The sequence below is a fragment of the Oenanthe melanoleuca genome, chromosome 2 (assembly GCF_029582105.1).
Source record: "Oenanthe melanoleuca isolate GR-GAL-2019-014 chromosome 2, OMel1.0, whole genome shotgun sequence".
In the NCBI taxonomy this organism is placed as follows: Eukaryota; Metazoa; Chordata; class Aves; order Passeriformes; family Muscicapidae; genus Oenanthe; species Oenanthe melanoleuca.
This window is the reverse complement of record NC_079335.1, coordinates 73,106,793-73,121,515: the sequence shown is the minus strand read 5'-3', so window position 1 is coordinate 73,121,515 and position 14,723 is coordinate 73,106,793. Positions and strand designations below refer to the sequence as shown.

General features: G+C 35.1%; 1 protein-coding gene across 1 annotated transcript in view; it reads left to right on the top strand.

Annotated features, from left to right (window-relative positions):
• The window catches only part of MARCHF11 (membrane associated ring-CH-type finger 11), a 31,384-nt gene extending 18,224 nt beyond the window's left edge, over positions 1-13,160 (top strand). The window contains exons 3-4 of the mRNA XM_056484487.1: positions 5,442-5,634; positions 12,516-13,160. Of these exons, the coding sequence (XP_056340462.1) occupies positions 5,442-5,634; positions 12,516-12,838 (516 nt within the window). The 3' untranslated portion in view covers positions 12,839-13,160. The remainder of the gene's footprint in view (positions 1-5,441; positions 5,635-12,515) is intronic.
• The last annotated feature ends 1,563 nt before the right edge of the window (positions 13,161-14,723 follow it).

The window sequence follows — 14,723 nt, the reverse complement described above, 5'->3', positions numbered from 1 at the left end:
GTTAACTATCATTGTATACTGAATCATGTAGTCAGCGTGTGCTCACTGCAAAACACTTTAGAAATCCTAATTATCTAATCACGTAGACTACCAACAAGATAAAGCAAGGAACAGCTGTTTCAAAAGTGACTTGTTGGACTTAAATCAGTGTGTTCTTTTGCTTCCCTATGAGTTTTATATGTATGTATGCAGATTACAAATCCTGTAATGGATAATGAATGACAGTAGGAAAAACGTTTTCTTGTGAGAGTTCTAGCAATTAGCACAATCTAACAAAAGGTTTATGAGGTTGTATTTTTTATATATCTTCACATTAATCATGTTATGTTACAATAAGTCACAGGCAGGCATTATTGTTACTGTTATATAAAATACTAATTCCAGAATGAATGAAGGGATTGAGAGGTTTCTATGAGCAGTGCCCATAATAAACTGTTTCTGAGAGTACAGAGTGGGGAACAGCTCTTTAGCTTAAGGAATTTTGTTGGATTATAAATCGGTACAGTTGAAGCACATTTGGGTGGCCATTAGGAAATTTCATATGTTTTTTAATTAAGGATGTAGAAAAACCTATAGTTTCTTTGCAAATGTTTTTAATGCACAATATTCTAACTACAAGCACAGTCTAAGTACTTTTCAGATCACTTTTCTGCCATATATTATACAATAATTAATGCTTTTACAAGGCATTATTAAAACAAAGCCAAGTTAGTATTGATTTATCTCAAAGATGACAGACCTTTGAATATTTTATCCATCTTTATGTTAGTAAGGACATGCACATAACTGTATTAACTTTATTCTTGAACAATTAGTCTGTCAAAGCAAAAATATGTTTCCTTCAACGTCTGAAAGTCTCAACCTCAAAAATAAGGAATTATTTCCTTATATTTGTATTTTTGTTTGACAGAAACCTTAGAAGAAAAGAGGAGCAATGTTTCTGGGGTCAGAATTTGAACTCTAGAGTACCATTAACGTAGTATACTCCCAAATGATTTATTACGGGAAGACTAGTAGTAAATAAAAGGTTAAAAGAACCAACCATAATGAAGTGTCAGTAGAAGTAGAAGTCTAGAAAGTTTTCAAGGGCAGACGGTATTACATGAAAATCAGAAACATTAATTATATTTTGTTTAAAACACCATTTTCAAAGGAAGTTTTTACCATCATTGTAAATTAAAATAAAATTCATTTTTTTCATGGGCAACTGAGATGGCATGGTACATCATAACACTACAGATATGTGGGAAGTAATATGAAATGAAATTTTTTGTCTCAGAAATTTAAATGAGGTTTTAAAAATTATTATATCTGAAATCTACAGTATTATAATAGTTATCTAGATACAAAATATTTCACATTTCCTTTCCATTTCTAGTTATTGAGCAAAAATAACAATCTTTCTCATAATATTTATTTTTTAGGGTCATGTACTTTACAGAAGCTGATGCTAAAATCCTGTCTAGATCTTTTCTAACTTGGCAAAATACTTAACTAAACTGTTACTGATTGTGAAATCTATAGCCAGCAAATAGCAAAAACAAATTAGAATGTCATAATATTATTTATAATCACGAGCAATTAAAATTTTTGAAGCAAGTTATATGAAGAAAATGAGAAAAACACTAGTGAAAATAATGGATTTAAATCATGACACACTAATAATGTGATCATTCAATTTACAGTGTTAAATTATTCACTCCGTTACACTCTGAATGCAATTTCTTAATGTTAACTATCGCTGAATTATTTTTACTATATTATTTTTGTGACCTCATAAGACATTAAGTAAGCCATTAATTTGACATTAAAAGGTGAAGTGATTATAATGTAACAGTGAATACAATAAGGAAAATGACTGTAAGAAATGAAGGAAAGTTTAACTGATTTTTGATGCTATTAAAAAATATTACTCTTAGAAAGAGCTTTCTTTTCCTGGGTTTCTTTTAGTTGTCTTCTCACACATATTAGCCATGCTAACAGCCAACACTCCTGTGTGGTTCATCTCATTGTCTAATGACTTATACTAGCCATGTTTTTAGAAAGGACTGAACATTCCAAGCCTATCCACATATGAATAACATCGTAATTACAGAATACCATCTTCATTAAGTGAAAAATATACTTGTCCAAGTAATGTCTGCTCACTTTTTTATAATTTTTACCCAAATTAAGTCAAATTTATGGGGGAAAAAAAATCAAGACACTCATTTTCCAAGAGGTAATCTCAAACTGTTACAAATCAAAACTTATTGGAGAGGGGCAAGGAGGAGGAAATTGCTTTTTTTGGTGCGTTAACCATCTGGAACATCCATAGTCTTCTTGCCATTAGCACTTAGGACCAACATAGGCAGAAGATGAGGTCCCCAAGCTCATCACATGTTAGAGCTGAGCACCAGTCCATCCCACCCCATCACTCCTAGGGTGCTGGAATCTTATGGCAGACAGCCAACCACAATGAGGCACGTTAGCGGTTTCACATAAATTATCAAGGCCACTAAAATGTTTTCTGTCTTACATACACAGTCCTTCCTCACCGATATACTATGGAATATCATCAGGTATCTTAATTTACAGATTACAATAATAGAGAAGAACATTTCCTAAAATTTTTGAGTATCTTGATTATTGCTGACCTTCATACTGAAGGAGGTGGAGGACTAAAATTTCTTTCTCAGAACAAAGATAGTGAATATCACAAAGGTTAAAGTAGTTGGGTAATGGAAGAAAATATCCATCTCTAATTTGGGATTCTTGTCTTTTTATTATTTTGGTGGGGTTTTTGGTTTGTTGGTTTGGGGGATTTTATTGGAAGTGTTCTTTGATTTTTAAAGGCGGAAGAGTTAGGAGCAACAACCTGTGGAATGCTTGTGCTTTTTCTCAGTAATTGTAATAATTTGATAACATGGTAATGTGCTTAACCTTTGGAATTAATGACTTTATTGAGGTTGAGAGATTCAATTGCTTGCATTCGTGACAGATCAGGAGAAGAGCAAAATAATGAGAATATATTCTTTAGAAGAGGCTAGAAAGAGGTGAGGATATATTTCTTAGAACTTTTCTAGGTCAAGTTTTTCTAGAAATAAAGAATTGGGAAAATCCAACAAAAAGTCCTCATGAAATGAGTGGTGAGAGTGGTTGACACTGAGGAAGAGACACCGGTTTTCAGGCAACACCACAATAGGGGATAGGCTTTGTATCTAGACTGCATGCTACATTATTTATCTCAAATGTTTGGATTGCTTTTCCTTTTGTTCATTGCAGACTAACTATGAGCAATCTAAGTTAAAAAAAAAATCAAAATAAACTGAACTGAGTTTAGGAACTTCTGCATTGCTGAAATTGCACTGTGACAGATCTGCTGTTTATTTCATTTATGTAAGTCTTTTCAATTTATTGCCAGCTTCTGTGAATTTGGCAGTGTAATATTTTGTGACAGTTAAAGCTTTACTTCATGTAAATGGACTTCAATTTCAGGCATTCCAAAGAAATTCAATACAGATCTGTCTTACACTGATAAAGAAAGAAGATAGACATACAACACCAACAGCATTTTTGACAGTTTTCTGCCAAGTCACACTATGTAACTTCAGCTGAGAAATGAAAAATAATTTTGTTTAACATTTCTCTGTGGAGTCTAAAGGGTGTTCAATGAATTCCAGTCCAGAACTTCCAATCCTGTATACTGAGTCATGAAAAGCTCACACCATTCTGTCATGCATCACTTGTTAATGACTTTCTTTGATCTTTATAAAAAGACTTAACAAAGGAAATTAGTATCCATAGTGGTTTCACTGTAAAAAGGTAGTATTTAGTAAGAATAGCCCCATTTCAAACCCTCAAGTTCCATGAAAAAGCTAGTATGGATCTAATGAGTTCATTATAAAAGGCTATTTCAAGATAGACAATTTACAAATTGTTATACATCTATCTTTTTGTACTGTTATATTCAGAAGGTTGCAGAAAGAGAAGGAAAGCAGCACCAATTGTGCATATTAGGCTACAGCAGAAAAGCTAATGGGAAAAGCTGAAAGAAAGGGACAGAGGACCTATTGCTCACCCCAGCTCTTCATGGTGGTACTTGATGGGAGGAAGAGTTTAAGTGGGACAAAAGAGGATCAGAATAAATATAAGAAAAAGTGTTTTTGAAGAAAAATGTTTTTTAACCTAAGTACAGTCAAGAAATGGAGCAGGTTGCACAGAGAGGCTGAACAGCCTCCATACTTGGAAGTTTTCAAGGTGTTACAGTATAAACCCCTGAGCAACCTGGTCTGATCTTATCCCTGATTGTGTTTTGAGCAGGAAGTTGAACTAGAGGTCTCCCAAAGCCCTTTGCAACCTGAATTATTATATTATCCTGTGATTAAATGGTACTGGGTGCCCAACACCTGTAAAAAACAGAACGCTTTAGTAAAGTATATAGGAAAAAGGAAAAATTATTGCCAGATGGGAAAAGAAGCAAGCTTTATTTCAATAGCTTTCTCTAGTTATTCCCTATTGCAACTCTAGAAGAAGTCAGGTACATCCAAAATTAGTAACAGGAAAGATGTCTGTCTACACCAGCCCTGGAAGGAGTGATGGGGCTGGAGTGGGGAGTCTACCAAAATAATTTAGATAATTATGTCTAAGAAAAACCATATATGTTCAGGGTATTCTAGAACAATTAGTTACTTATGCTGTGTTTTGTTTTTGTGGCTCATAACAGAATTGTATTTATCTTATCTTGACAGAAGTCAGTACACACTCTCTTGTATTTAACTCTGGTCACATCATAAACCAGTCACCTCACATATGGAAGATACAGTCTTCCCTGGAAAGATGGATATAATTGGGGTGCACTGAAAAGAAATGTTTGTGCTATCTATATTCAGGGCTCCTCCTGAGTTTTCTATTGCTTCCACACTAGGTTTCAGGAGTCTTTTTGTGCTGTTAGCACTGGTTTATGTAGAGAAAGGCAACTCCCTATGTCTGGAACTTCTGTGATGAGAAGCTTGAAAGTGGAAAATGGCTTCACACTTCAGGAGGGAGGGATGGAAAGGAAAGCTGTCACACTAGCATAACAACTATTTGAAAAAGTCTTCTACCTTTTTTATTCTGTTCATTGTCCTCCAAAGATGAAAGACTCAGTTCCATTCCTAAGACTTAATATTTTTTTTTGCCTACATATTCAAAACAGAAGTAAAACTATTAACTCTTCAGAAGTTCACAACTAGATCGTATTGATAGTGACACTGGAGGAAATGGGGAAGCAAATATTAGCTTCACTTTAAAACTGAAACAGGAAAAAGTATATAAATGTCAGTATTAAGGATATTAGTAAATATCTATGAAGATATGTGTAAATATTAAAATAATTTCTGATTTCAGGAAAAAAGGTGGAGTTGAATGTGCAACCATGGACAATAACATTTTTATCTTATACGACTTTGTTTCTCTTTTAGTGGCAAAGCATTACTATAACACTGGTTGAGAAAGTGCAGATGGTTGCTGTAATCCTAGGATCTCTGTTCTTAGTAGCAAGTGTGACTTGGCTTCTATGGTCAGCCTTCAGCCCTTATGCAGTATGGCAAAGAAAGGACATCCTTTTTCAAATCTGCTATGGAATGTATGGTTTTATGGATCTAGTATGCATAGGTAAGCTCAAAATCTTTAAACAGCACAGACTGTGGTTTAAGACTGTGACTATTTCTATTTTTCTAATTGGTCACTCTAATTGATCACTCCAGTTCTTTGCAGATTTATTCTCAGCTGATACGTTTGGCAAGTGCTGCTTTTTACAGTGTTGCAAATATTGCAGAGAGAAAATAATCAAAGAAGGTTTACTCTCAGGTTCATCAGTATATTCCAAAAATCTTAGTGGTGAGAACAGGATCAGTTTAAATTTCTTGATAAAATAACTAGCAAAGTTCAGAGAGTTAAACAGATGAAATTATAAAAGACATTATTAAAATAATTAGTAAAATTACACACTGTTGTCTTCTGATGCCAGTTTGAATTAGATGGTACCATCATGAAGCACTGTGAGGCATCACCAGAAGAAGCCCTTTAAGATGTCATCAAACTGCACACCCAGAATTAGGTTGCACAGGTTTATATAGGTCACTGTGCTAGAAATGGAGGAGAACAGAGAAGGCAGGCATGAGTTCTTTGCTCTTCATAAGCAATTATGAACACTCACACAGTACTGACTATAGTAACTTGCTTTACTATTAAAAAGTCCCAAGTAATTTAGCTGAAATCTTGTAAAAGAAATTTCATTTTACTGCAACACTGTATTGACCACTCTTGAAATTTCTGAAAATACCCTGGACTCGGGAATATTTAAATAGAAATCTCTTTAGTGTTTGGTAAAACAACCTGATTAGATTGTTTGAATATTTATGATAATTTGGAGAGAAAATTTACATTAAATATTACATAATTATATAATTTAGAGAATTAAATTTACACAATTAGTAATAATGATTTACATTAAACCACATTCACAGAATTTTAATTGCAAGAAAATCCAGAAGTCAAATGCCATCTGATGTTTGCATTGACATTTCTGAGAGATAAATGTTATCTGAATCTTATATATGGGAATTAGGACAGTGCTGAATTCTGCTTTGTGAGGAACAAAGAAACAGAGTGATTCCTAATATCAAGGGTTTTGCTTCAACTGTAAAACCACATCATCTTTTATTGAAACCATCCCATTACTGTAAAAGTATTTATATTTCAGCTACATCAGCAGTTCTGTTCATTTTGCAATTTTTGTTAGAGAAGCCTGCTCTGAAATATTTTGTAACACAGGCTTTTCTCTGTAAACCCAAATCTCAGACCAAAAAGTGAGCAGAATCTCATACTTTGCAGAAGTGCTCATCTTTTAAATGAATAAAAGGACTCAGCTACACGTCCTCTTAGATGCTGATTTCTGAATATCACTTCTTCCAGCTTAACCCTCAATATTGAGGACTTTGCTTTCATTTAAAAATACACTAAAGCAAGATAAAATGTGCTTCAGGCATTCCAAGCATTTAATTTACATGGAACTCTGGTTTGTTTGGGGTTTTTCTCCCAGTAAAAAAAAAAATATATATTGGTATGCATCAGTGGAAATAACCAATTACTTCAAATTATTTTTATTTTTCCCATTTGTTTTTCTGTTAAAACACCTGAACCAGATTAAACTCAAAATGATCCAAGAATGTCTGTTGTTGATCGGAAGTATTGCTGTATTTATCCATAGAAGGAAATATTTGGAAGGTGACCTTCCATAGGTTGTACATGCAGCTCTTTAGTTGCCTTTCAAGCCATCCGGGCTCAAGCCACACTGAAGTGGAAGCTGCTGAACAAACATGTACCCCACATGGAGCTTCTGGCTCAACTACACCCTGCAGGAGCAAAGCAAACACACAGATAAACTGACCTGCCTGTCATTTAATAAATGCATATTTTATAGAAGTATCATAAATAATACATGCAAATGTAAAAGTGACTACAATTAAATATATTTAGACACTGTTTTGTAGTTATAAAATTCACTGCAGGTAGGAGTTTACTAGACTGTATCTGGAAATTCAGAAATTGAGGAATTTTGATAATCCAGATTCATTCAGACCCACTTATTCTGCATATAATTTTAAGTAATTTGCATTCTGTCAGCTTGTAAGATCAGGACTTCTTGTAGCTCTTAAAAGTATTCGTTAATATAGTCAACCTTATTCAATTTCATCTTTCTCTTTCACAATAAAGTGTGAGGGTTTAGATTGATAATTTTAATTTAAAACTTTCCAATAAAATTCTCTAATAGATATATGTAATTATTACTTAAAAATTATTTTAAAACCCCAAACACTTTCCGTTATGCTAAGGACTTCCTGAGCCATTAACTTATGCTTACAACCAGCTACAGCTCTTACTTAGAATCTCCTCTCCTTTCATTTGTGTTTAGTCATCTGTGGCATTCTCTTAGTTTCCAACAAGATTTACAGTGAGTGAATACCTCTACTCCCACTGTAATCTCTCTTTTTTTCAATGAAAAATTTATGCAGACATCCAGGTTTTCTTGTGCACCACATATTTCAAGATAATGCTTGAGATACTGGTGGTATGACCAAGATTTATTCCACCTGCCTTCAGATACGCCTCTGTACATCTTTGCAGAAACAATACAGGTTCTTTTGGTTGGTTGTGAAGTGTAGATATCTTCACACAAAAAGTGTGAAGCTCTTTTTGAAATGTTTTGCAATAATTTTTAAAAGCAGTTTGCCTAAAGGTACTGACATATTTTTATGATATCTTTGAAAATGTGCGAACATCAATTCATTTACTCAATGATTGACTTATATATCATATGTAGCACACCAGTCGCTTTCTTATTAAGTAAATTACAACTAACTTAATTTTTTTTTTAACATTTCAACAAAAGAAAAATCCCAAAGATTATAGAGCACCAGAAAAATATGTTCTGTTCGTTCTAGTGTACATGTTTTATTGGTATCCACTGTGCTCTTTCTTCTAGTCTGAATTTTACCAGAATTCTTCCTGACAAATAGGATTGTGTTTAGTTATTGTTGTGTGTTTTAACCCTACAAGTCATAACCTTGTACTTTTCCTGCATCAAAGCTGAGTGTAAAGCTGTTCTCTTTGAAATTTGCTATTGGCAGAAGTCTTTCTAAAGCAAACTTTAAACATCCTGATCAAGCAGAGCTACAGCCTGTGAAACCCAGAGGTATTCCATTGATAGTGCTAGGATCAGACCATCCACGTAGGGATTACCAAAGGGAATGAATAACAGGAATTCATGAAAGGAATGAATAATATAAATCCCTTACTCCCACTGAAGGACAGTATATCAAGCCTTTGCCATTCTGCTTTCTAAACCTAGCAATTATTTTGCAGAACAGAAAAGTCATAGAATTTTATGTATTTTTCACTGGAAAGTAGTTATAACTACTGGCCATAAATGGTTCTAACATGAAGAAAACCTCTCACAAATAATAACAGCTGACTTGCAATCCCAGAACAATAGGACTGCTCCTTTTCCAGCCGTGAAAAGCAGTTGTTACATTGCACTAGACACATGACTGGTGCCAGTAGTACTGTGGCAAGGGAGTAAGAGATGGGAGGCAGTGCGAGGTGTGAATTGCCTTCTGAAAGCCTCTTTCTTCCCTGCTAAGGAACCTGAGGCCTTGCAACAGTCCTGTAACTGTGTGGCTGTAAAAAGGAACAGGCTGAAGTTACTTACAGTGAACACATCTAGCTGCACTTTATATGTCTTTATTCAGAAAGTCTTTTTTTCTCCCACACTAGATCCAATTCTAAATAGTTTATAAAGAATTATATTACTATTTCTAGCATGGATATGTTTCACTTTAATGCTGTGAGCATTTTTTTTTTGTTTTATATCCATGGGCCCTAGAATAGTTTTAAGACGTCATTTTGTCCAGAGGTAAAGTCAGTTTCTGAAAATGATCTTTTATCCCTGGATGAAATCTTGTGATGTTTCTGGGGGGACCATTCCTAAATGATTATATATAAGATTAGTGATAAATAAGATAAAGTTGTAACCTAATACCATCAAATATGAATTTGACAAGTTGAATGCTTGTAAAGATTTTCAGTGGCAAAAAATTTCAAGTATCTTGTGAATCAGGGTAATTGAATATAGTGAAAGAATAGAATAGTACTTGAAAAAAAGACAAGAAAAGAAAATTAAGAGTCTTCATAATCCTATTGGCTGATCCCATTGCAATCCCTCCATCTTAGAGATATAACCTAAAGTCTTCTTAGGGCAATACAACATTTAGATGGGTCCATCATCCAAAAATTCTGATCCTTGTAGATATTAATTGGACAGAACATCTGAACAGGTAACAGTAGTGAATTGTGATACTTACTGGGATCATCTGAGTAAAAAAAAAAAATTTTCCCCAAAAGTGTTCTCTGTGCTGTTGAAATCATGGTGTTTGGAACAAATCAGTATCCTTCAGGGATTTGTTCTTGATTTCTCTCTCATAGCTATATTCCTTGCTATGGAAGCCCTAAGAGAAAGGCAATTATTTGCCATTTTTTTACAACTCCTCTTCAGCGACTAACTGCTTACATTTTTGAGCCTCAGAACTCCTCTGGACCTGGAAAATCTCTAGCATTTAAAACTTACCTAGAGTTCCTCTTGTTTGTGGTCTTGGAACTGTTGGTGCCAGGAACTTTCCTCCTCCCTTTCCTCTTTTGCCTCTTCTAAGTAGGTATTTTTCAATCTATAGTTCTATCAAGAAGGGAGCTAACACTTTTTATGAGAGGAATTATGAAAGTGCTCCTTTTCTCTTGCAGCACTGCCAAATCTGACAACTTTATGCCAAGGCTTAAAATATTTCATCCTTTGTTTTGTAGCTCTTTTAAAGTATATGTGACTGACAGCTTTCACTATAAAGAAAATTTCTCATCCTTGACAAACTTTGAAAATATAGTTTCAATTAATCCTGAAAGCCCCAAGACAGTAAAAAAGAGCTCCCTGAAAGAAGTAATCCTGCAACTTTTTCTGTTGTAATTTTGGAAAAATATTTTGACTGTTTGAATGTACTTCATGTACCTCAGTGATCCTTTCTCACATACTTCCTTCTCTATTGAGAAATATGTTGTTCAGGTTCTAGTGGAGTGCAGACATCTATCTTTACTTTGGAGTAAATAAGTTCATTTAACTTTGCTTCATCACAGACTTGAGAGAAGTTGGACCAAATAATGCTGTGTTCCAGGAACAGGTTGAGGAAGATTATTCTCATCTCCTTTATCAACTTTATAGGAAATCCAAAAGAACATGAAAGGGTGAATCTTTGTCATGGTAGTGAAACCATGGCTAATTCGGTTTGTAGATTCTGTATGGGATCAAATACATTTATTCTTTTTTATACAATCAAGCCAGTCTTGAAGGTACATTTATGTATTGAATAAATAATTATTATTATGCTAAATTTTAAAGACTGGTTACTTTATTGATACCTGAAAAGACAAAGACAGAATTCTTGCAATCAAGAAAAAATTCTATTAAAATGCTTTCTGTTACAAAATGTTTATGATTTCATTGTTTGTTTTGTGCTACTTTTGCTGTATTGGATGCATCAATGAATTCTAGACTACTTGAAAGCCTTACAGAGATGCTGCATTCACTATCATGTCCTTCTGAAAGAAATATTTGTGTTTCTCCATCTTTCAGTGTAATGATCTTTAAAAATTTGTTAGAGTAGGCATTGTTATCTGCAAGTCATTGCACTTGAATGTGAGGTTTGCTGTTCACGTAAATATTTTTACCACCCTTTCTGCTCGTGTCATCTTTCTGTGAGCATCTCCTTTCTGGTATCAGTGAATCATGCTAAAGGACCTCAGACACTTGAATCACAATTTTCTTGTGTAGAAACAGGTGATATACAATCTCTTGGGCTAAAGGACACCATAGATCATATTACGGTGTGGCCATGTATAGGAAAATTTTAGGCAAGGAGCACACTGGACAAAAGATTTATAAATGTTTTTGGCCGAGCAGATTGCTCTCCCCAAAGCAGGGAGCCAGAGAAAGCAGGTGGTGTTGCTCAGAACAATGTAAGTGTCCTCAACCAGGCTGGCTGAGGAAAAAACTAATAAGAAGGCAGAAGCCCCATGTGTCTCCCCAGTAGATCTGTATTTGAAATACTCACATATAAGGAGAGAGATTACAAACATATAAATACATACAAAAAGTTAGAAGCTTCATTTCTTTAAATAAGTTGCTTGAACACATACAGTAGGCATAAATATTAGCTACATGGAAATTCATAACCAGATTGGTCTCTTGGGTACTCCAGAACTTCTGTATTTTCCTTGAAGGACCTTTTAAAAGATTTCTGGGTCTCAAGAAAAAGATAATTTGCAACTTTTTCCTATTGAATACTGAAGAGAAAGAAGAAAGTCTATGATCCTTACCATGCTCATTGTAGTTAATAATAACATTTAATTTCTTCTTGCTTCTTTAGAACAGGGAATATGAAAGCAGTTAAATTTGTCTGTATCTGTGCTGAATTCTACAAAACACTCTTAAACAAATTTAGGACTATCCTGTTTACTGCAGAAGGTCTAGCATACTTAAAGGACTTAAACTCAAAAAAAACAAGTACAGATCTCAGTAAATAAATAGTACTTACCATGAACAAGGGCAGCACTAGCATAAACAGTTAACATCCAAATCTGCGAGCTTTGCATTAGTTTACTTACATCTGAATAATTTATTTAGTTAGGCATGCTCAGATTATTCCAGTATTGGTTATGTTGAGCTTTCATTCAGAGCAACTTTATTTCTTCTGCATGTTCCTGCCTCCCAAACAAATGAATAACCAGTTAAATTGCATATGTATAGTTTGTTTGAATTATTAATGGTATGTGTAATTAATTTAATCTGGAAATTGCCAGAGTCATTAAAATGTGTTAAATCTCTATTTGCTCTCAAAATGGTATCCATTCACACTTTGTATAAATGCTTTTTTTTCCCCTTTTACTTTCAGGACTGATAGTCCATGAAGGTGCATCTGTTTATCGAGTGTTTAAGCGCTGGAGGGCTGTGAATCTACACTGGGATGTGTTAAATTATGATAAAGCCACGGACATAGAAGAGAGCAATCGAGGAGAATCCTCAGCAGGGAGGACATTGTGGCTGCCACTGACTGCATTTAGAAACAGAAGTTTAGTTCATCCAACACAGTTAACCTCACCGAGATTTCAGTGTGGCTATGTGTTGTTGCACCTGTTCAACCGCATGAGACCTCAGGAGGATTCATCAGAGGATAACTGCTCTGGGGAAGTAGTGATGAGAGTGACCTCAGTGTAAAGGTTGTGCTCACTGTGCTGCACAGATAAGGATAATGTGCCCTGGTGTTACAGGACTTTGGAATGTAGTTATGATGAATGGCGAAACCATTAACACTTGAAAAAATATATACACTTCTTTTTTTTAAATTTAACGTTTTTATATGATCAGATAAAACACAAATACATTTTTCTGGGAGGAAAAAGTCTCTTGCTTTTTATATAGTCTGATTTATTGAATCTTTTCTCAATTTGTACCTGAGGTGTATGTAACATAGCTTAACTCTTAGGTCTTTGAATTATGAGGAAACTCATTTTTAAGTAAAAAGATAAATTTAAATGTATTTTCTTAAACTCTGGCTTTAATCCACTACTGTTATTTTTTTCCACTTTCATGAGGATTAAACTGGACAACATTCTTCCGAAAAGAATAAGAATGTTGACACAAGTCAAATATTCTTCCTTTTCTGTCTTTATTTTGCTGTTGTCTGTAGTTCACTTCAGGTGTATGAAAGTAAATGAGGGATATATTTTCCTTTACATTTAAGCGGGAAGTCCAGGTGGGTGTTATACAAAACCTAAAGGAAGATAGCAAGTCTTTTCTTTAACTCTCCCAGATGTCCATGCAAGATATCAGACACAAGTATGACACAGACAGAGGAAGAGTCTTGCACTGCCTGTCGAGTCTCTTAAGATCTGCAGAGTGCTGGTGCTGTGCCTGTGTACAGAAGTGACATTCTCTTCTAAGCAGCGCTGCTGGAATTAGCAGCGTGTGAATTTTTAGTGCCATTCTAATTATAGGTCATTGGCATCCCTTTCCAAAAAAAAATGAAAAAAAAAGTGCATTGCAACTTCAGGAATAATAATAAATCCTGATAGAAACTGAAGTATAAATAGTACAGAAGCTTAATTTTGCCAGGAACAAATCATTATATTAAAAATGAGCCAATATCATGATAGATCAGTGCTGTGATGTTTGCTTCTCTTGTTTCTCTTTCATGGCAAAAAATCTAATAGAATTTAATCAAATGGTAATGGAAATAATTTTTAACTTAATAATAGGCCTGTTGAAGATTGAGATAGAAAAGTAAGGCTGAAATTACTCTGAGAGCACTAGCTTACTCAAAACAGTTTTGTAGGATCACAGAATATGCTGAGTTGGAAGGGACCCATCAGAAGCATCAAGTCCAAGTCCTGGCCCTACACAGGGCACCCCGAGAGTCACACTGCACACTTCTTGAGCTCTGTCGTGCTGGTTCTGTGACCACTTCCCTGGGGAGCCTGTGCTCAGTTCACCTCTGGTGAAAAATGTTTTCCCAATACTCAGTCTAAACGTCTCCTGACTCAGCTTCAGGCCTTTTCCTCAAATCCTGTCACTGGCCATGAGAGTGAAGCGGTTGGTACCTGTGTGTCATGGTTTCACCCCAGACTGCAAGGACTCACTCAGTCCCCCACCCATGTCCCTCCCAGTGGGACATGGGAGACAATCAGAAGAACCAGAAAACTCATGGGTCGAAATAAAGACAGTTTACAAGGGAAAGCAAAAGCCACAAGCACAAATTAAAACAGGGAATTCATTCACCACTTCCCATGGGTGGGCAGGTGTTCAGCTATCTCCAGGAGAGCTGGGCCTTATCATACCTAGAGGTTAATTTGAAATACAAAAGTCATCATTCCAAACATCCCTCCCTTTCGTCTTTCTTCCCCCCACTTTATATACTGTACATGATATCACATGGTCTGGAATATCTCTTTGGGCAGTTTGGGTCACATGTCCTGCTGTGTCTCCTCCCAAACTCCCAACAACCCTTGCCTTCCTCACCAGCAGGGCGGTATGGAAAGCAGAAGAGGCCTTGGCTCTTTGTGGACCCTGTTCCGCCATAACAAAAACATCTCTATCAACATCT